This window comes from Oryzias melastigma, linkage group LG4, assembly GCF_002922805.2.
Source record: "Oryzias melastigma strain HK-1 linkage group LG4, ASM292280v2, whole genome shotgun sequence".
Classification (NCBI taxonomy): Eukaryota; Metazoa; Chordata; class Actinopteri; order Beloniformes; family Adrianichthyidae; genus Oryzias; species Oryzias melastigma.
The window spans coordinates 5,135,904-5,158,915 of record NC_050515.1 but is presented as its reverse complement, the minus strand read 5'-3'; the positions used below and the strand labels follow the sequence as shown (position 1 = coordinate 5,158,915).

Below are 23,012 nucleotides of genomic sequence, written 5' to 3'. Positions count from 1 at the left end.
CGGCCATGACACGTCTGACTGCCATGACACGTCCGACTGCCATGACACGTCCGACTGCCATGACAGCCTGCAGCAAGACCCCTCTCCTTTTAAGTGGGACAACTTGTTTTTTGACCTACTTTCCTTGTAAAATAACAAATAAAAATAACAAAATGAACTAAGTTAGGCTTTTTTTAACATCATCGATTGAATTCTCTGTTGGAATACTTTGCTCTTCGTTCTAAATGAGGGGTATTTCTATTTATAATGTCTGGTCTAAACTGAGCTGCACACAGACTGCTGAAGGAAAGCCAGATTTCTCGAAAAAAAAAAAAAAAAACCCCAAAACAGTTTTTATAGTTATGTCAACATTGCACTAGTCAATTACAAGATTAACTTTGATTGTATTTCTGATCTTTTCATTTTATTTATGATGTGTTTTAAAAGCTGGCTGTCCAACATTAATTTAACTGCATTCAAATTCAGCAGATTATACAGTTCTTGTGTTATTTATTTTATTTTTTCCCCCTAATTTAAATTACCACAAAATCAGGATGTTTAAAACCTAACACGCTTTAGTGATAAGGTTTGAACAGCTGGAACAGTTGTTGGACAATCTGTCACGTTTTACTTCACTTTTGTTTCGTTTATGTGTGTCAGGATGGCAGAACACGTATACGGAATAACATCTTAATTGGAACCATCCTGGTTCCTGAACGCATCACCAAGGTGCGTTCAGTGGATTCGAACAAAAAAAACCGCGTGTGGAGCATCAGACTGTCAGTCAAAACACCGTACGGTGATGGAGTAAAGAGGTGGTCACGGAGGTAAATACTTGTGTTAGAAATGCTGCAGGAGGCTCAGCTAACTAAAGACTAGCTAATCCCTCCTTGAGCTTCCTCTGACAGTTCTCTTTCGTCCTTTTCACGGTAGTTCCGGTCCGGTTCCGACTGCCGCTCGGTAGTTGTGAGTTGCTGCTGTCCGGCTTGCTCACTCATTCGGGCACAGGGACTCACCTTTGTGGGTGTCGGACAGGTGCTACTACAAGTTTGGAGTGTCCGTGAAGCAGCCCAGTTCAAGCATTACCGAGGCGGGTTACATCTGTGAACTCTGATTGGTTGGGAACACGTCGATCAAAGTGAGCTGGTAATCTCATTGGTAGACTGAAAGACAACCCTAAAAAAGGGGGTGGAGCAAAAGATGGAAGACCGCTCCAATGAAAATGGTGGGTTTTTGTGTTTTTAACATGTTTTTGTGATATTTTTCTCATGTTTGAAATATTTGGAATTGCTCTTAAAATTGCATTCATGAATATTTCTTTGTTCAAATCATTGTGAACCTAGAAAAAAATACAGTTGGAAAAGGCGTGTAAGTTTGGTGAAAAAGTTGTAAGGCGAAACACAAGCTCCTTGCTCCGCTCCACTCTAGTCGGATCCATCTAGTTGCTGACAAAAAGATGTTTGCTTTCCTTGTCTGAGCTGGCATCAGACTGAAAAAATGTACAGCTTGATCACTCTGATATTCCTCACCATTTTGGGGGTTTGAGTGTCTCTGGCTAGCGGGACAGCATAAAGCATGTATGTACATACCTTGTTTTATGTCTGTGGTACACAGACAGGGCACACTAACTCCATGCAGACAATCCCACTCACAACTCATAGGTAAATTTCTAATGAACTCCGGTCGCTCTGCCGAAACAATGTCCAAGAAAACAACAGTTTTTTTTTTTTTTTGGCCTAAAAACTGCATAATCATAATTAAAGGCCACTAGGGATGCGTTTAAAAGGCAAAAGAGGATCAGAGTGGGACTTCAAAGTGTATTGACAATCATATAAATTACTCAATGGGCTGCACAATGACATAGTGGTTGGTGCTCTCCCCTCAGCTAAATCCGCGTTCTTGACCATACGTTTAGCCCATGGTTTTCACACTGGACAAGCAGGGAGGGGCTTCTTTTTCTTTATCTACGGTTAACTAGCACGTCCCCCATTCACAGTTGGAAGAAGTTTGGTGGAAAATGCCAAAGTGTTGCAAATCTCGCAAATCTTGCTCCAGGCTTTTTTATTTCACAGCTCTATTCTGATCATTGACTGTCAATAAGAACTGGAATATCCCCTCCCCTCCCTGATATTCCAAATAGGCAATGAATAAAATGAAATTAATAAAATTTACAAAACGGGTACTACAGGTTTTGTTTAGGAATTCAAAATTGTTCTAAAATTAAGATTTTGTTTGTTTGTTTATTGGTTAGATCCAATGCATTGGCTTGAGCCCTTTTTAAATCACTAAGCCTCATTAAGCTCAGAGTTGTAACAGCATAGCATCTCAAACACCCACATGAACTTAGAATAGAACAGAAAACAAGGATAGAACATGAACTTTGTTTATCCCAATCATATGTTGATCAGTGCAAAACATCCGTAGAAACATACATATATTAGTAGCCAAATTTTACAGTTAAAAAAAAAATAATTAAAAATGAAAGCTACTATATATGGCATTTAGTCTGATGGCAGTCTGAATGAATGAAGGCCTACAAAGTACATTATGCAGTGGGTGGACAACGTTGTCAATAACAGTGGTGAACATCCGGTCTATGCCACTCACATTAGCAGCCCCATTAGTGTAATCTCTGAAAAGACTCTTGAGTCAAAGTCTAGGATGTAAAGCTTAACTCAAGTGATCCACAAAGAAACCAAATACCACACTGATGTCCTGATGAAAGATTGTGATTTATTATACTAAATTGCATCTATAATATACAAACATTCACAATATTTTTGTACAATCACATTGTGCTTCTCCGTATAGGATTGAACCCTAAGACAACAAGTTTACTCTCTACAGAATAAGTCCATGGTTTACACTGCATAAAAATAAAGTCATACTCAACACCATTATATTAAGTACTAATTCTATCATTTACAAATCACTTGAAAAATAATCATATGAAGACAGTGTCAATATTACTGTATATTCTCATCAATATGAAGACACGTGGCGGGGAGTTACACACTAACGTGTGCTGTGGTCGCTATGCAACAGTTTGGCAGGATATAGTTTTTTTTTTCTCTTCAGAGTTAGTAACAGACCTACAAGTCTTTGTTCATCTCTTCACTCAGAAACACACTTCTCAAAATTTCACACACTTCTGTACACAAACACGAGAACCCTGACGTCTGAACATGCAATAAATATAATGAGAACCAACACTAGTATCACACACACACACAATCATGTACCACACTTCAAACATGGCGGTTATGTGAACACATCTGCAAAGGTTGAGGAGGAGTAGGTAGGGGGGTGAGTCCTCACACATTGGTTGTGTATGTGGTTATAAAACATCTGCCATCCAGAGCCAGAACTGGAGGCTGGGACAAGACAAGTAAACCAGATTGTATCTGGTTTTTACTGGATGTTTCTGGAAAGAAGAAAAAAAATCTAATCTGGATTAAACCAGAGGAAACTGGACTGGATCCAACTGAACCAAATTCACTGTCTTGTGCATGTGAATAGGGCAGGAGCAGATGGATCCATTTCAACCAAAGTGAACTGGACCAGGCAGATTTAAATTAGTCCAGAAGAAGACATAACTTAGCTCTATGAGCGTCTGTTTTACCCTGAACTTTGAAAACCCTGTGAACAGGTTTGATAACAACAACTTGAAAAAGAATTAATAAATTCTGTGCTGCAATATTGGAATGCGACTAGAACCAGAATTCGCTTTGAAAGTGTTTGACTCCACACAGCATCCAAAGCTCTGGTTTGGTTTATGGTTCATCTTTATCAAACAATTGTTTGATATTATTACAACAAAACAGTTTTTCTACCTGTAAAACCAAATTCTCAGAGTTGTCAGCATGCATGGCTGGTTCTGCACTTAGGTTTAGGCTCAGGTGGTCTTTTATTGGTCCCATGTGGAACCTGGAACTCCACATTTATGTAGGAAGTTATGCAGCTAGTTCGCTTGTTCACAAAGACTGCATATGAACAAACTACAAGTTTCTGGAACTATGTCCCTTGAACATAATACTAAATAGGGAATGCTTGCTCCGAAGGTAACCAGTTATTGAGCAAGGTGATGAAAGGATTAATGGTGTGGGCTTGTTTGGTAGTGTTAAGGGCCTTGTCACTTTGCAGTTATTGAGCGTAATATGAACTCCACTGTGATCAAAGTGGTGTGAATATCCACCTGTGTGACAGCTGAAGGTGACACTGGCTCATCAACAAAACAAGATGACAAAAGGGAAAATCAAACCCAGTCAAGGTTTAGGCCTTGACTAAATTAAGATGCACTTTGATGCAGCTGCAGAAACCTCCATGAACTGAGGACCAACATTCACTCACAAACACAAGAGGAGAGCAGAAACAAAACACAACTGAAGACTCAGATCCTGAAAGAGGACTTACAGCTGCAAATAGAGAACCTACATTTGATGTCACACAATTTACAAACAATGAAGGATCTACAGCTGATAAAAAACGATCTACAGTGAATGAAGAAGGATCTACAGTTGTTGTAGAGGGATCTACAGCTGATGAAAGAGGATCTACAGTCAACGAAGAAGGATCTACAGTTGTTGCAGTAGGATCTACAGTTGATGAAAGAGGATCTGAAATTGATTAAGACAGATCTACAATAATGGGGGATCTACAGATGAAGGTAAAAGACTGATTAAGGAGGACCTACAAAAAACTGAGGATTGACGGTTTATGAAGGAGGATCTAGAGACGATGATGTAGGATCTAATGCTGATGTTGGATGATTGAACTATAGCTAATGAAGTAGGATCCAAAGCTCCTGGGTTTTGAAGTGGACTGAATTATTTATCAGTTAATTAAAGGCCCAGACCCATTGCTTCCATTTGGGATTCTTAGCAAACGTAGGGCATTTTTTTAAGTAAAATATAAGTCACACTGGATTGTGTTGCTAAAACGAACTAGCAAATTCTATGAAAGGGAAAGTTTCGGCTGTTCTCAGTGGTCCTTGATTGTCATCAGATTTTGGTAAGTATTTCTGCTGGACTTTCAGAAAACCCGTGAGTATACTAAGTGAAGACTTTATTTTATTTTTATTCTCACTTCACTTGACTTAATTTTGTGTTTCCACATTAAAACTTTTTTGCTTAAGATCATCAGCAAATCCCTGATGGTATCTGCAAGAGCAGAATGTGTTGGCAACTCTTTCTCCCTTTTCATTCTAACCTTAAGTACTTCCAACATCACCTTCTACTTTTGGAACTGCCAATCATCTGCCAACAAGGCTGACTCTATCCCAGATTCAGCAAAGCAATCACCTGTCTGGCTGTCTTGTGTCCCTCACTTGTTTGAGTTGCACATCACACACAGCTAAAGAGGGCTATGGCAAGTGATACCGTCACTGCCTTATAGCTGTGATGGTACATTTCTGATTTCATCCAGTCTTATTGACAAGAATGACTTCCATTTTGAACCACATAGATTATTAAACTACCATGCCAACTTCAGAACACCTATATTAGCTGTACCACAATTGCACAGCATCAGGACCACAGCTTCCACAATAAAGATTTGCCTTCATCAGCTGGTGCAGAGTAAATTCAAAAGTGTGAGTTATTGTACCCAGCAGGTGGCACTATGAGCTGCATTCTACATGGCTATATAAGACCAGTGGACATCACTAATCACAAACTGCACTTGACAGAAAGAGTCCAGTCCAGGATTGTTGGTTTTTTTCTTCTAAAGAGTTTGACCTTTGAACTACAGCTTATAACCCTGTCTGTAATTATTCTGAACATGACAGAGAACAGCCTGCAGTCATATAAACAGCCTGTTTGAACACACCATGTTGGCGTCTTAGTGGGGTTACCTGCCAATAGCTTGCCAGCCTCCGACATGAAATGGACATGAAGGTGTTTACACTGAGGATTTTTGTCAGAACCTGCCACGGTGAGGGCTAACAAACATGGACTGAAGCAGAGAGAGTGAAGAGGAATGTTACAACAGTTAATCTCATCATTTCTTTTTCTCTAGAGCTCAGAAGGGGGTGGGGCTTCTGAAAGGGAGAGGGTGGTCGATCAGCAGCACTTCTGAGGTAGCTGGGCGGGCTTGTCGGTCAGTCTGGTGGTCTTGGTACCAGGAGCTGCTGGTGCCTCTACGTCCACGCGCTCTGACATCTTCACGCAGATGATGTCCACCAGGCGCTCAAAAACCTGCCGCACATTAATGTTCTCCTTGGCACTTGCCTCGTAGTACTCAAAGCCTGAGAAGAGAAAAAACAGTCAGACTGGCCACAGAAATTAATACTAAGGCTTATTGTTGGTTTTATGGTCTAACTAAATATATGACATTAAACAAATAACATTAAAATGCAAAGAGTTAGAGCTTCAGAAGAAATATGATCAGACCATTAAAACCTGGAAAGTTTCCTTTACAAGGTTCTGTGTTTGGTTCAAAACGGTTCTTTGCTTTAGTAAGTGTTTTGTTTTGTTTTGTTTAATAATTCTTAACTTAATCAAACACTCTCTGAACTGAAAACTATCAAGCTTGATCTTAACAAAATTTTATTTTGGTTGTATAGGACTGCACAACTTTGACAGAACTTCAACAGGGGTGCCCGTGGTACAGAGGTAGAGCCGTTGACCTCTAGATCCCAGGTTTGGTCCTTACCTGCACATATGTTAACATGTCCCTGGGCAAGACACTGAACCACACATTGCTTCTGGTGGTTATAGTGTTTGACAGCATCAATGTGTGAATGTTTGTGTGCATGGGTGTATGCTACTGCAAAGCGCTTTGGGCCTTCTAAGAAGGTAGTAAAGCACTTCATAAGTATTTACCATTCTCCACAGAGACACAGAGAAAATACGTTTCAGCACAGTAATATAAGAGAACTCTTCAACCAGAGCCAGTTACCAATTCAGTCACAGGTTTTAAAGAAGCAAGTTTAAGTCTTCTAAACATTGACCCTTAATACCAAGCTGTTACTGGTGATAAGAAATAACACGCTCTTTGAACAACTTTAACTCTTCAACCATCTACACATTTAATCTAATTCCAATGGATTCTGAAGCGAAGAAAAGCACATTTCTCAGCTTCAGAATCAGATGGTCCGCCTTAATTACATAAACCCCTTCCTACTGTAAAGTATTGCATATAAGCCCAAAGCTTCTCTCAGCTTCAGAATCCATTGAAGTTCAGTTGAAGAGACAAAAACAGCGGAAGCAGCTGTCATCTAGTGAGATTAAAACCCCGATAACCCCTCAGACAAGCTCAGATCACATGTTTGAGTGGTGGGCCACAGCTTGTGTCCTGGAGGTTGGGGAGCTCTGATTTAATGGGAACAGCCAGCACGTCCAAAAACGACATTCAAAACATAAATTTTTGACGTAGAGGTCTTAACCATGCGTCAATAAGTGACTTGGGAATGAAAATCTGTTGATATCGGAAGATGGTGGCTTTATTTTTTATTACTGAAGTACCGAAATTGGTACCGATTAGGAACCAAAACCAAAGAACCGCTTTGGCACTGGAGCAGCAAAAAAACCAAATGGTGCCCAACCCTAGTTGCAGGGCATGTCTCATGTTTTACAACTGACATCCAACTGAAGCCATTAGTGTCAAAGTTGTAGTGAGCAACTTGGTTAGACTCTTAAGAATTATTAGAGATAAGCAATGTGTGTAGATTGGATCCATAAATTCAGAACAAGTTGGAAACATCCGCTGTGTCTTTAGCAGTAATCTGCTCAAAATAAACATAAAGACATAGTTTTTATTCTTTTTGCATGTGTCTTTGCTGCTGAACTGATCAGGGCGCTCTTCAGAAGAGAATCTTCACTGTTAAATTTCCTTGGTTAGATTACAGTTCCGGTGACAAACACCTCCACTGGTTTTCTGTCAGAGATCTATAGTACATTATAGTCTGTACACTCTACAATTTACTAGCTGATATTTCCGCTAATGAGAGCCTTACCTAACTGGTCGGCCAGGTGTTTTCCTTTCTCAGGAGGTATGACTCTCTCCTCCTCCATGTCGCACTTGTTGCCCACCATGATCACCTGGGCGTTGTCCCACGAGTACGTCTTGATCTGAGTGGCCCTGCAGACACAAACACAGACAGCTATCAGCTAAGTTTCATCTCAGCCTGAAACAGAAACCAGTCCTTCCCGTACCAGTCCTGTACAGCATTGAAGGACTCCTCGTTGGTGATGTCATACATGAGAATGAAGCCCATGGCACCGCGGTAGTAGGCGGTGGTGATGGTGCGGTAACGCTCCTGCCCTGCTGTGTCCTGGAAACACAAACAAACCAAAAACATTTCACCAAAAACTTTTTACAGCTCAGTGTTCACCAAAGTGTGTGGTGGTTGTTCAGTGGATCATCAGTTGATCATATTTACAAATCCTAGCCTCAACAGTCATTAAACAAAACACACTGCCTGTAGTTGTTAGATACTTGTAAACTAAAAGCATTGCTAAATGATGTAATGTAAATGTGAGGAGCATCTGAGCTCTGGATGCTCCTGGACAGTTACCTGTCAGGTGTCTCTGGACAACAAAACAAACAGGAAAGAAGAACGAAATCTAGAAATGGTCTCCAGAGGTTCTACTGTTATCATGTATCTGATGCGCTGATCTCTGCAAATCTCCACTGACATTTGCATTAATCCTACTGCATCATCCATGCAGACATGAACAGGACGAGTTTCGTGTTGGTCCTCAATTTTCTTACCGTTAAACTGTCCTCCTTCCTGTTGAATCTTTCACTAAAACATCATTTTGACCGCTGTCCAAATGAAATTCTCATGAATCAAGTCAGAGGAGTGTCTGAACATGTGAATGGAGCCACTGCTAAAGAACCATGACCAGACTAAACTACACAAAGACTCAGTGCACATTTATGCATCACTGCACAGAGTATTACTCTTGCTCCCAGGTGCTTTTAGCTTCCAGCTGCTCCCAGCAAACAGCGTCACTTCTCTTCATCCACATGAGTATGGCATCCACACTCATGCCTGATGCTTAGGTTCTAACCACAGTCAGAATATGGCAGTTGCACTGTTGAACTCAGAACAGAGTATTTGTATTTATAAGTGGTTCTCTGTTCTCTATCACTCTTAAAGTGAACAAAAATTTTGCCCAGTCAGATTTAAAGCTATATTCAATAATGTGACTCGTGTTCTTGAATGTGCTAAACATGCATTCTTGAACACGCGTTTAGCCATGATGTTCACATTGTTAGCGTTTATCTGCCACCTACAGTTGGAAGAGTTTTGGGGTGAAATGTCAAAGTGGTGCGAATCCTGTGAATCTTGCTCCAGATTTTTTCTTTCACAGCTCTAACCAATATAAAAGATTTGGTTTCATAGAATTCCAGCCGGGCACAAAGCACAATTATTAATTTCTCCTCCATTACCAATTTTCAAACGGGTGGCACTTCCGTTGATTGAAAGGGACGTCATCCATTCGTCACTACCTAATCCGAGTCCCTGAGTGGTCAAAGTTCAACCTGTTTTAACTTTTGTCATAGAAACTTGCATAGTTACGCATGAAGGCAAGACTTCTGAATGAAGCAGCCCAAAATGTGTGTTTTACACTCATTTGCATAGAAATGTCATTAAAAGTGCTCGCTTAAATGTGCGTTGGGAGGTCTGAAAGTAGCTTTAAAAGAAATTTTCTTGTGACCTTCACCTAGTTTCTTACATTGGTCTTTGGTGTCTGGCAGAGGTTTCTCTGTTGAGAGGTGGATGGAAATCAAATTCTTTAATAGATTCTGCTGTGGAGAATTCACAGAGCCTCCATTTACATCTGGAATCTTTCAAGCGAAATGCAGAAAACCCAAAATGAATAATTAGTCAGATAAAGATCGATAATAGCTTCATTTGGGGGTTGATGGCAGCCTCCGTGCAGGCTGTATTTCTACCTCATAATTTTCATGTTTTGATGAAGGGATTTCTTTGACGTTATGGGCATTTCCAGATCTGCAATTGCATTCAATTTCCTGATTGCGATCATGCCAGAGGTGGAGTCACACACTCTACTTGACAAAAGTTTTTGTCAGTCCTGACATGAGCCCAACATCTCTGTCCTGGTTGTAATCTTTTGGGATTCAACTCACTAAAATTAGTTTAAGAAAGTATAAAACAATGATATTTTTATTTATTCAGCGTTACTATGTTTTAAAAAGCCCTGTGACGGACGACCCACTTTCTGCGTACATCTCTAAACTCTATCAACCACAGTGGTTTTCTTCAGTTTCTGAATTATTTTCAAACCTTCATTGTATGGAGCAGACTGAAGACAGACTTTAGAAAATCAACTGTTGCATGGAAACTGAAATGACAGAAACATTAAAATCTAAATTTGGCAGACTGAAAACACAAAGTAGGGGTCTAACAATTAATTGACTAATTGATGAATTGATTTATCCAACCAGATCAACCTGACTAAGAATAGATGTTAATCAAATCCAATCAACCTTTACTCTTATAAAATTATTTCAAAATCAAGTGAATTGATTTATAATCAATTTTGGAAAATACCATTTGGGCATTTTGGGTATGAGGGACCCTCAATCTTCAGAGGACCAGATTCAAGTAATATAAGGGGCCATCAGAAGAAACCAGCTCTGGATGAAAACAGGACCTAGAAAAAAAGAAAGGTCTTTTTCACTCAGTCTTAAGGGAAACAGATCTGTATCTGGTTCTAAGTTAGACACATTTCTGTGTGAGGTCATTAAAGCACAGGGCTGATTTCAGGTGAGCAGTAACTACACCTCCCATAATGCTTTGCTGCATGTCTGCAGGAGGAAAGCTGCAGCTCTTGTACACGTCATCCAGACAGTTTTTGTGTGTTCAGTCTATTTTTAACCTCACCCTGTTTGATCAGTCAGCTCTGATTAGCTTACATGCATGCACACACACACACACACCCACACACGTGCACGTATGCAAACACACACACCTGTATCTCCTGAGGGGTGTGAACCTCTTCACCCTCAGACTCCTTTTAATTGCCACCAACGACGATGCTCTGCTTGTTCTCATGTGTGTCATTGAGAGTGTGGAGAGCTGTTGCCATGGCAACAACATCACCACGGACAAAGCGAGCTGTTACCCAGCGTCATGCATCCCTCTGCTGTTACAGTGTGTTTCTGCTTTGTTATCGTGTACATCAAGACTGTATTGTGTTGCATGTTGTGTTACTGTATCTCAACGATTGCTCGGTCTGACAAACCAAGTTTACGTCCACATCCGCAGCAACTCCTTTGAATTTTACTGAGGAAAGTGCATTTTGCATTAGCTCTGTACGTGAGTTTTAATGGATTTTATCAACAGAAGGAGTGTTTGTCTCAAAAGTGAAATAAACCTTAAATGAGCCTAAAAACATTATTTGATTTAAAAACGATTTTCTTGAAGCCAGATAACCTCACTCCAACCACTCAACATACAGCCAAAGCTGTATGTGGAGGTATTGAAAACAAAGCCAGTGCTGCCGAAAACCTGGAGTTTGCTCAAATGCATGTGGGACGATCCAGTCATTTTAAGGAAGGTTCTTTAGTTTGATGAGAGAAAAACAAGGGCCAACATCACTTAGAGCAAACATCTCTAACGTCAAGCATGGTGGTGGGACCATCATGGAAAGCTGGTGAAAATAAAGGGGATCGTGAATGTAGAATAAAACCACATCCTATAGGACAGCTTCATTACTATTGTATTATTGCCATTTAGAGGAGGATTTATCTTTTCAGCAAGACACGGAGCAGTTCAAAGAAAACAAGGTTAATATTCTGGAGTGGCCAAAACTCAAGATCCCATTCAATCAAACATTCAAGGTAAACTTATAAAAAACTGTTCATTTTAAATTGCTGAGCAGGGCAGAACATCCTGAGTTGTCAGAGGAAGAACGGAGGGCAGACCCACTGCCGTAATTACAACCAAAAGACCTTTTTATGAAGACTATACTTCTGGATTGTGAGAGTACTTCAACTTTTATGTACTTTGTAGAGCAACAGGACCTCACCATATTTTAAAACAGACAAACTCTAGCTCTGTGCCAATCTGTTATCTTACATTTTAAATAAGTTTATCTGAAAAACTACAGTTAGAACTAGACAGATGTGGCTGATTGAGACTTTTTAAGCTCAAAAAAGGAGACTGTAACAACAAAGTTACAGATACTTTCATGTAAGATAAGTTCCACACATCAATAAGAAAAAACATGACAAGATTGATTTTTTTAAAAGAGGTTGGTGCCTCTCAGGCATGAACTTCACTGATTTCTGGAGAACCACGTCACAGTGTACTCAACATCGCCAACAAGTCCCCAAACAGCTTTAGCCCCCCCATGACATATGCGGTTGTCCTCACCCAGATCTGCAGCTTTATCCTCTTGTCGTTGCGGTAAACCGTCTTCACCTTGAAGTCGATGCCGACAGTGCTGACGAAGGAGTTGCTGAAAGAGTCGTCGGCGTAGCGGAACAGGAAGGAGGTCTTCCCAACGCTGCTGTTGCCGATGATCAGCAGCTTGAACATGTAGTCAAAGTTCTGGTCAGAGCCATCCCGCTGGCCAAAACGCTGGTCTGCCTTCGCCATCTGAGGGATAAGAACAACAGATGAAGACGGTCAGATCCATCCAAACACTAGAGTGCGTTGAGATGTCACGGTGACAGGCTAAAGCTGAATCCCACAGTACTGCTGCTGGAACCAGAACAAAAGCGCCTCACAGCGCACTGAGAAAGTGAACATCCAAACATAGGATACTGGAAGCTCAGTGTCACAACAAACAGTGGTCAAAGTGCTTCCTCATTGTTGCTACTCATCTGTCATGGGGTACCACAGGGCTCTGTACTTGGTCTGTGTTAAGATATGCTTCCAGGAGGTCTTATTATTAAGCAACACAGAATTGTTCTGCTGATGGTACTCAGCTAAACTTATAATAGTATTATCTGTTAAACCAAAGGACACATGACTTGCACGCCTTGAAGCATGTCTTAAAGATTTCAAGATCTGGACAATTTCTACATTCCTTTCTGAGCACAAATAAAACAGGTTGTTGGACTAAAGAGTTCCAGATCTTTACTTGGAAAGAATATCATGCTGGATGGCATTCATTTATTTAGTCTCCAGTCGTTCTGTGAGAAACCTTGGAGACATTTTTGATGAATATTTGACTTTTAACTGTGAAAACAGAAGATTTGAAAATTCTTTGACAATCGTCAAATGTGGCTACAGCTGAGTTTAGCCATTGTTTTTCCATTATATATCAGCTGCCAATGTTTTACAACATATTATTGAGACCAGGGGTAGGAAAACTATGTCCAGCGGGCATAAAACCATTTAATTTGGCCCACCATTATGTAATAAATTGTATTGACAATCCTTATCAACATTTTATTTTCCCTCTGATTCTAGTATACCCATAGATGGTAGAAGATTTATTGAAAGGTCATTTGTAAGATCTTTCCAACACCACATGAACGCAGCATTTTTTTTAAGTTTGCATTTTTTGACATTTCCAATCAAAATTAAAGAATATTTTGTCCAGATTCCATGTTATTTTTTTCTCTTAGAAGGTGAAATTATTAAGAAAAAAAAATCCACAGATCTGCTCCTGGTCCAGCCCTATTGTCAAATTTGGAAACCCTTTGTGTCCCACAAGTCAAAAAGCCCCCCCCCCCCGATTTAGAAGCATAATAACAGACGATGATGTACATTTGGTGAATAAAAAAACACTATGCATTTCTTACATAGGCTAAACTGAAATAACAGTTGTAATGGTGGATTTATATGTTTTTGAAGACATTATTATCAACTACAAATTGTAAATAGCAGAGTTTCTGTGTCACTATTTTTTGTCCGAACTATATTATTACCCTTCATAATAACATGTTTTAACCAAGGCTCAAGAATCATAACATACCAGTAATCACATCTGAACTCGCATCATTGTGGTGCAGACCACTCTAAAACTGTCCAAGACATCAACCTGAGCAGCAGAGTTCACTCCTGTATACAAAGAACTGAGATCCAGTAATGACATTTAATATAAATATGTGCACAAATACTAATAAAAGAAAACATGAACTCCCACAGTGGAGTTGTCTAGTAGTGAGTGGGTTTATTATAATGTTAAAAACAAAAGTTAATATATTCACCAACATATATCTCCTCCGCAGCACCGTCCTGCGTGAAAATTAAATCCATCCCTTCTTTCTAAGCTCTGTGATGCAGTTTGTCTGTTTGTTTCACTGGTTAATTACTGTTGACATGGAAGCTACTGCTAATATTTGTGTCCGTTCACTTCGTTATTTATTTATTTTAATTTCTCATTAGTTTTACAGCCAAGAAACAGTGCTTCACAGAAGCACTGGCCACATTGCATTGGTCACAGACACACAGCAGTACTCACTCAGATATCAGCTCCAAAGAAAATCAAGTTGGAGGAATTCCTACTCTATCACAAGTTCTTATCCAATCACTATCACAGGACACGAACATGTCACGCTCAGTGTCAAGCACAGTCAATATGGTGAAAAGCCTTCTTGTTGGTCTTGGTGTAACAGACTGAATCTGATTGATGGTTGTTTTGTAGATTCTGAAGGCCTCGGGTGGATTTCATAGAACCTGACAACACAAGCTGGCTAAAATAATGACTGAATAAAACTCTGCCAAAACATAAAAGGCTGTCAGCAGCTGAACCAAATGGATATCATAAGACAGTTACAAAAACAGACAATGAAGATTATTGTTTTTATTGCATATTTGTTAGAGGTGTAATTGATGAATCGATTTCCATCCCTAATATCCAACCAGTTTGATCTGCCCAACACATTCTCACTCCTAACTCGTCATATATTGACATGGTTGGCCCCTCTGTGTCACTTTTTGACATTTTTGGTGACCCCAAGTCGTTGTTTTTTGACACCCTGGCTGTTCCTATTAAACCACGGATCCTCAACCGGATGCAGAACCAATCCCGGGTTTGGGCACCAGTCCGCGACCCAGTAGTGGTATTGGTCTAGTACCAGTACACGTCCCGAGGGTTGAGGACCCCTGATTAGCGTATGCATTTTTTGCCCTGTCTCTGGCCTGATACCAAGCGGCCCTCTGACCGGTATCGGATCGTGGCCCAGAGGTTGGAGTCAAAAGACTACAAGTTGGGGTCACCCAAAATGTCAAAAAGAGTCGCAGAGGGGGCCAGAACCATACGTCTATATATGACGAGTTGGGAGTGAGAATGTGTTGGATCTGCCCCAGGCAAGTAGTTAAGAATATGAAAGATGAATCGATAATTGATCTAGGAAAATACAATTCGGATAGAGGAATAGTAGGTTTATTCTATCATCACGTAAAAATGACCAAGTTTATCATAGTGGACAAACTCATCAACTGATCAACCATCATTACAGTCCAATGTGTGGAAACACTTTGAATTTAGCAAAGACGTGTGTTATAGAATGTTCTAATAATGTTCCCTTTGGATTATTCTGATGTTGAAAAAAACAAGAGTGGGCTGAACTTTATCAAACTAAAATGTGAATAGATTTGACAATCATTCTTGTTTACTTGTTTGCACACATATTTAATTTGCACTTGATTATCTTGTAGAAATACAAGGAATCTGTAGAACTTCACCTGCTTTGTTCAGTACCAGGTATTTATCTCTGAGTCACACTGGTGGAAGTTTGGGATAAAGAAGTCCTGGATCCATTTTAGGTCAATGAATCAGATCGTTCAAAATGAACCAACATTGACTATAAATATGATACACAACCACAAATTATAATATGAATCAATCATTGTTAAAATGAACCCTTACACCTGTAATATTTATATTAAAAAGAACAAATACTGTACATGTACTTTTCTTGGGCCAGCAGAGAAGGCCTTGCAGACCCTGATAGCATGCAACAGCCAGAGGCTTTCTTGGTGCAGCTGTAAAGGCTCAAGTCTCATATATTTGAAGGAATTTCAAGTCATGAGAACAACTTAGACCCAAGATGGTAACAATTGTGACTCTCCAAAGAATCACAAATCGGTGTCCAATGCTCTTCCTCTACTGTTACCTCTATGATCAGAAGTCCCTGCTTCAGTTCTGGAGACAGACACCATCTACCTTTAAGACCTTAAACTTTACTTTCTCATAAAGCTGATATTTAACCTGCTTGACCTTGAACCACGCTGTAGTTACACTGCTGTTGACACAGACCCTATTAACACCACTCTGTGCCCTGAAGGCTGAAGTTATTCAAGGCCCTGCTGCCTGTTATAGGAGACGGTCAACAAGACTCATCAAGTGATTGTAGACAGAAGGGTTGTAAAGCTTTGATACAGAAACATCATCATGGAGCAGAACAATCAATGCTCACAAATAATGTAGAATTCAAATGTCACCATCAACAGGACATATCAGTGGATTCTACTATTTACATTTACATTAAATGCACTGTTTCTTGTTCTTTTAAACTTTTTGCATTTGTTCTTTTTCACAAAAAAACTTGCCTCCTTACATTAAAGTGCCACTCCAACTATATTTCTATCCACTGTAAAAACTTTCCGAGGTCTTTTAATCATGATAATGCAGTTTTTAGACAAGATGTAAAAGCGTATGGCATTTATTAGGACATATTTTCTGGAGAGCAGCAGGAGCTCATTGGAAATTTACCTCTGAGTTGTGGGCGGGAATGTTGGTGCGGAAGTTTGCCTCTGCTAATTTCCTTTGTTTACACTTTCTCCCACTAGCTTATTGCACACTAGAAGCCCAAGCTAACATTAGCATAGCGAGGAAAAAAATATTAGTGCACATAGAGAAATATAAAAGTCATGCAGTCATACAGCTTGATCCAGGTTCCAGCTGAGATGAGAAAATTGATGATGTTATTGGATCTATTTGACTGCAAGTAGATGCATCAGAATTGTAGCAGGTTTTCAAATTAAAGGTTTTGATCTGTTCCTGATTAAACATGATTTGAGTAAAGAAATACTCAGAAAGGAAGTTTTAATCTTTTGTCGTCTATCATCAGAAAAAGGCCAAAAAGCATATTAAAAACTCAAATATACATAAAATTATAACATATTTCTGTTGGTGCATAACAAAAAAACTAAAGGAGTTTAGTGACTCATTTTTCATGGAAGGCATTGTGTTGGAATTGCAGAGATGTGTTTCTCCACAGCAGACTGGCATATGTTAAAGAGGTTCCTTTCTATCGTCAGCTTGGTCCCTCAAACAACGCTGAAGCTGATGTTAGACCTCCAGAGAAACTTGCTGAATCGCCATGTGAGGTTCCTTCCCAATTGTCCCCTTAGAGGGACTTTTCTCTTCATTGTAGCCCTTTGCTTGTCAAGTATGGAGACTGCAGTGAAAATCCACTCATGTAATCCGTTGGTCACTTATAAAGGCTGTAATTAAAATACAATTAGGATAATCTGGCTTTACTGGAATAAAACGTGAATAAACAGAATTCATTTGCCTTGATTTGATATTTGATGTTGCCTTGAAGCCACTCGCTACGAGCTGGTGCTTCCTGAGGGCGATTAGAAATCTTCCTGACGCTGCTTCACCTGGACAGGTTCACAGAGGTGAGCTGTCACAGTCTTCATGGAGCTCAGATCCTTCTCCTCTGCGCCTTTTCCCCACAAGGTCAGGAAGCAGAGGCGGCTCACTGTGGATGCTGGTTCACGTCTGCACATCTGATGATTCACGGTTAAATCTGAGGCCTGCCGCTCCCACAGTTTGGAGGAATAAAAAAAGAAATGCAGCTGACATATGAAAGGACGGGTCTGTGAATGACAGGCTGAGCTTGTTGTAACCACGGTAACTCGGCCGCCCTCCTGCCAAGCGACGCAGTGAAGGAGGAGTGGCAGCCTGGATGTCAGGAAAACAGGAGCTGTTCCGTCTGATCCGCCTCCTGCGCTCGTCAGGTCTTCGTTTGGTTGAGAGGCTGACGTGCGTGTACAAATACCAGTTAACAAAAAATATATATATTATTGTTCAGCCTGGAGACAAACGATAGTCTCAGCGTTGCCATGGTTACCCTTTGAGCTCTTGTCGGTGGGATGGAGGAGCAGATCCGTGAAAGCCAGGGGAAAAACTTTAGATTTACTCATCATGCAGGTTTGTTTTCAACCCTGAAGACGTCCAGGACAAAACTTCTAAACAGAGCAGACAGCTCGTCCAAGACAAATACTTCCTGATCCATTAGAAACGGAGGAAGCAGAAACACTCTCTGACATCTTTTCAGGATCTTTTCTGACCTAAACTCCAATCTTCCCAACTACAAAGAGAATATCAGATCAGGAAAATAGAAACTGTCAACAAGCCATTTAATTCTGGAGCAATAAATCATAAACCAACAGGTTTCCTCTCTTTGTTTTTTTCTAATTGTGAACGTTAATTTATGGTATTCACTTTCAAATGTATTGTTCCAAATTACCATTAGCTTTAGTCATGCATAGGTTTTAACTCGTGTAACAAATCTAAAACAGGTGACAATGAGAACGTCCCCCTATATTCGCCTTCCGGTTTGTTTGGTTTCACACTCAGCAGAGAACAAAGACTGAAGTGGACCAGTCATGAAAAATCCATCAAGCTCTGGCCAGAAGGGAAGGAGCCTGGAGAGGAAATGTAGCAAGTCCTTGCACTACACCACGTTGAACCACATCATTCCTGCTTTGTTGGGTTCTCTCTTTGGGCACTCCTCCTTTGTTGAGTTCACATCAGAGTTCTGTTGATGTTTCACACCCACCAATTCAGAGTGTAACGATTCATCTATTAATCAGTCAATCGATTTCTATTCCTACGATGCAACCAGATCACATGACCTTACAGTGTGGTAGAAAGTTCTAATAATTGATTTATTTTGATGTGGAAAAACAACACTGGACTGAACTTTATCACACTAAAATGTGAATGAATTTAATATTTAATTCTTGTTTACTTGTCTGTTTGTACACATATTTAATTTACACTTGATTATCTTGAAGAAATACAAGGAATCTGTAAAACTTCACCTGCACTGTTCAGTAACAGGTATTTATCTCTGAGTCACACTGATGGAAGTTTTGGATAAAGAAGTCCTGGATCTATTTAGGTCAGTACATCGCATTGTTCAAATTAAATCATCTATTATGACTTGTATCAACAACCACAAATTATGATTTGAAACATTGTTGAAATGAATCAACAACAAAAAAATAAAAGAAGCTCAGGTTAAAATCACTATAATCATTAAAAAAAAAAGTAAATCTGCAAATAACATAAACACCCCCAAACATGATTGGTTATTTACTATTTTAACTGACAGGAAAACCTTGATCGGTTTTCAGAAACGTGGAACCTAAAATCTGTTCGGAACTGAGAACCAGACCCCCGATGGCCACTGTAGGAACTGCAGTTTTCATGTATTTATTATTATTTATTTGCTTCAAATTGATTCAGTTTTCTTACATCTAATTCCGTCTGAATCTGAACAGTCACGTGACCATACCCGCGCAGACAGCAGCTGTCAGGTGAGCCCCCACCTGAGTGAAGGCCAGCGGCCCCCGAGGGCCCCTTCACTACAAACTGAAGCCTTTGCGGAGCCTCGCGCCCTGGGGGTGTAGAATAGTATGAGTGAGGGGTCAGCAGGAGGGGTTCACAATCCTGACAGCAGATCAAGATGCAGCATGGAGCCCAGACAGCACGCGCTCACAGGCGCGCGCACACCTGTGACAGAACACTGTGTTTCAAAAGCCGGTAGATAAGACGCAGGTATCGGGAGAGGGGGGGGCAACACGCACGCAGAAGAGCCGATCACGTGAGCAGGTGTTTATGGCATTACAGTGTTCGCGAGCCCCGCACGCGCATAGGTGGGATCGACGGTGGATGGAGCCACATCAGTTCGCGCGCGCGTGTCTCACCTCTGCTGGGCGGGTCTGGCGCGCGCGCTATCTCTCCGTGTTTGCCCGATGAAGACAGCTCCTCTTCCTCCTGGATCGGCTCTGATCCGGATCCGCAAAGCTCCAGTGTGCACACGATCAGCTGAGCGTGAGACGTTTGCGCGCGCAGCTGCTTCACGCGGACATGCAGCGATGCTGCGGAGCGTTTGGACCGGCGGCGCCCCCCTCCGCTTCTGCGCGCGCCTTCTCTGCAGCCAATCACACGGTGGCGCTGTGCACGCGCGCGCGCTATGACTCATATCTGGTCCAGAAGATGCAGAGATGCTCAGAACGAGTGTGAACAGAAGAAACCGGGGGCCGGGACCTCGGGGGCCAGCAGTTCAGGGTTTCATGGGTCAGAATCGAAACCAAAAAACACCCAAATTTGATGAATCGTTGGATCACAAACTTTCCTTTTATCTGGAAATTAAAACCTGTTGTTTAGGTCAATAGAAGTATGGAAGTGCAGAAAAAAGCCAAAGACATTTATGGTGGTGGAGGTGTGACGGTGTGGGACAGCAGACTGCCTTAAATCAGCTTGATGCTTTAGGAGACAGAGGTGAAGCTCTGACTTCACCCAGATGTAAATAATACACTTTATGCATTTAACTTATTAATACAGAGGCAGAATGTTATCATCAGATAGCACAGCCTCTTCCTTAGTTCTGGAGTTGATTCTCCACAACTGTTCAGAAGAGAAGTGCCGTTGATGTGACCCCATATGAGCAAATACTGTGACTAAAAATGAAATAAGCTGAATTTGTGGATGATTTTGTAATCCTGTTAGAAGATCCCTGCAGAAAGGGTGAAGAGCAGGGGGCTGCAACCTTCTAGACTTAACTTATTACCATTCAGGTTGCTTATACCTGACAGCACCCCAGAGGAGCCACAGTCTTCATCTTTTAGAAAAATAGGATATTGATCTGTATTTATCCAATTTTTACTATTTGATAAAAATGAATTGACCAGAGTTTTGTGGTTGGCGCCCTTTTTCAAATTCTGGCAGTTTGCTTGTTCTCTCTGTGTAGGTTTTCTCCAGGCACTGTCCCACAGTCCAAAGACACGCTTCATAGTTGGGTTGCCCAAACTTTTTTGCTCAAAAGGCCAAAATCTAAAAGGAATCCTGGTCCGCGTGCCAAATACAAAAGTTTTTGGCATGTCTTGAAATAAAAGGAGAAAATAAAGAATATGGTTTAATTTATTTATTTTGATACTGTATTCATTAAGGTAACACACATTAGTAAGAATAAAAACTAAATAATATTTGTCTTCGAAACCTTTAACAGCAAAACCTCACTGGCCATTTTTAATTGAAAAACAAGAGCAAGATAAACAAACTTTCTTCAAATGAAAACACTAAACTGGCGTCCTAAGGAGAGACGTGGAGTCATGTCTTTAGACTTTATCCGTTTGCCGTTGTCGCTTCATCTTGGCTAGCTAAAAAAGGCAGCTAACAGCATCAGAGTTGACCGAAGATTCTTAGAAATTTCTAACACAAAAGAAAGCCCAGGGCTGACTCACTTGGGGGTTATTTCACCCATAACCGCAGGCAAAGAACATGCTAACAGCGCCATCTGGTGACGGAAAGTATATTACAGTCATAGAGCTCAATGGGAAACGGTTAAGAGGTTTTTTTACTAAACACTCCACGGCTTCCGTAACCACAATTTGGCGGGCCAAAAGACACTTTGGTTTAATCATTTACTCTGAAGTGTCCCTAGGTGTGCATGTGAGAGTGATTTTATGCTCCGCGACAAACCAGAAACCTCTCCAGGGTGTACACTCCCATCACCCAACCGAGATAAGCTCCAGCAACCCTGTGCCACAAACGAACAGATAGCTGGATCCACATGCAGCAGGTTTATTAGTTCAAACAAGAACTAAGCACAGCTAAAAGATCACAAAGCTAGATTAGGGTCAGACAGGCAGAGGTCAATCATGAGCATGGGGTCATCCAAGAAGACACCAGAGCTGTCAGAGTCCAGGTGAGGGTCAGGGCAGGCAGCAGACAATCAGAGATAAAGCAGGGTCAGAAACAGAAGATCAGGATCAGTAATGCAGGCAGGGTAGCACACACAATACTTTACACTTTACCAAAGTGTCCTGTGGGTGATTGGCAAATGAGAGACAGCTGAGCAGTATCCAGGCACTGTGCGCTGGGGTTTCTGGGAGATGAAGTGCAGTCAGTACTCTGGAGATGGCTGCCGCCGGTGACCAGAGGGATAGACACCTGACACCCAGTGACCCTGAATGCGATATAGTTTGTTAAGGAAATGGGTCGATAAATTAAATATATTGTTTTAAACATAAACATAAACATAAAATGGCCTTATTACCAAATTTGACAGAACTTTTGACAAAACTTTTGAAAGACATTCGCATGACCCTGGGTCAGAAGGGCACATCTACTGTTTTCCGTATCTAAATTGTGGCTATTTAAATGTTTACAGCGTCTGATAGACATATATTCATGGAGTTCTATTGCGCATCAGAGTTTTGCAGCTAGCCCTGCTTCAGTATGCTGCTCAGCTGGATTGAATCAGCCCAGTTTCTGATTGACTGAACACACCTAATCTAGGTGAGAAATTACTGAAGCAGGGTTAGCTGCAAAAGAAGCAGGGCAGTAGCCCTCAAGGAACAGGGTTGGTGACCCCTTAAATGTTTTCTAATATAATATTCTAAAAGACATCTGCATATTGAGGTCTACTACACATCTACCTGCAGACGTCTAATTTTGGAATATTTTTAGATATCCATAAAAAATGTATTAGATATAAAATAAATACTGCAATTTTACATCCGTCCATTCATTTTCAGAGTGTGTTAAATCCCTTTCAGGGTTTATATCAGAACACTATTGTAGACATCTAACAAAATAAAGTTGTCTGAGAGGTCCAGTTAAAAAACACACCCACACACACACACACACAATTTATTTTTCCATTTGTATCCCTACCAGTATTTGGTAAATCTAACAAACCAAAATGAAATCAAAGCTAATTAAGTGATCCTTACTGTATTTTTGAACAATAAAGCACACTTAAAATCCTTTAATTTGTTCAAATATATGACATTTGTCATAATCCAATGTGCCTTTATTTTGGTGATCCAAGTGATTCAAGTGATTTTCTATGTT

The 23,012-nt window shown here is 40.6% G+C and overlaps 2 protein-coding genes across 3 annotated transcripts in view; both read right to left on the bottom strand.

Annotated features, from left to right (window-relative positions):
- Positions 1 to 1,154, bottom strand: part of LOC112137026 (nardilysin) — a 17,027-nt gene extending 15,873 nt beyond the window's left edge. The window contains exon 1 of one of the 2 annotated variants that reach the window (XM_024259126.2): positions 996 to 1,154. The gene's annotated coding sequence lies outside the window, so the exon portion shown is untranslated. Of the gene's footprint in view, positions 1 to 814; positions 951 to 995 lie in introns of those variants that run through there. The other variant, XM_036211444.1, reaches the window with a different exon arrangement.
- A 1,538-nt stretch (positions 1,155 to 2,692) lies between these two features.
- Positions 2,693 to 20,088, bottom strand: rab3b (RAB3B, member RAS oncogene family). The gene is made up of 5 exons (XM_024259096.2): positions 19,859 to 20,088; positions 12,329 to 12,553; positions 8,133 to 8,251; positions 7,934 to 8,058; positions 2,693 to 6,223 (listed from the first exon to the last, which is right to left on the bottom strand). Exons 2-5 carry the CDS (start codon positions 12,551 to 12,553, stop codon positions 6,039 to 6,041), a joined length of 654 nt encoding a protein of 217 aa, XP_024114864.1. The 5' UTR covers positions 19,859 to 20,088; the 3' UTR covers positions 2,693 to 6,038.
- Between the last annotated feature and the right edge of the window lie 2,924 nt (positions 20,089 to 23,012).

Bases quoted from the DNA above. Each gene is read 5' to 3' on its own strand.
- rab3b (XM_024259096.2), bottom strand. From the start codon at position 12,553: ATGGCGAAGGCAGACCAGCGTTTTGGCCAGCGGGATGGCTCTGACCAG. The intron at 8,252-12,328 runs GTGAGGACAACC...TTGTGTTTCCAG, and splicing joins GGATAAAGCTGCAGATCTGG to GACACAGCAGGGCAGGAGCG. The intron at 6,224-7,933 runs GTAAGGCTCTCA...TTCTCTTCTCAG, and splicing joins ACACCTGGCCGACCAGTTAG to GCTTTGAGTACTACGAGGCA.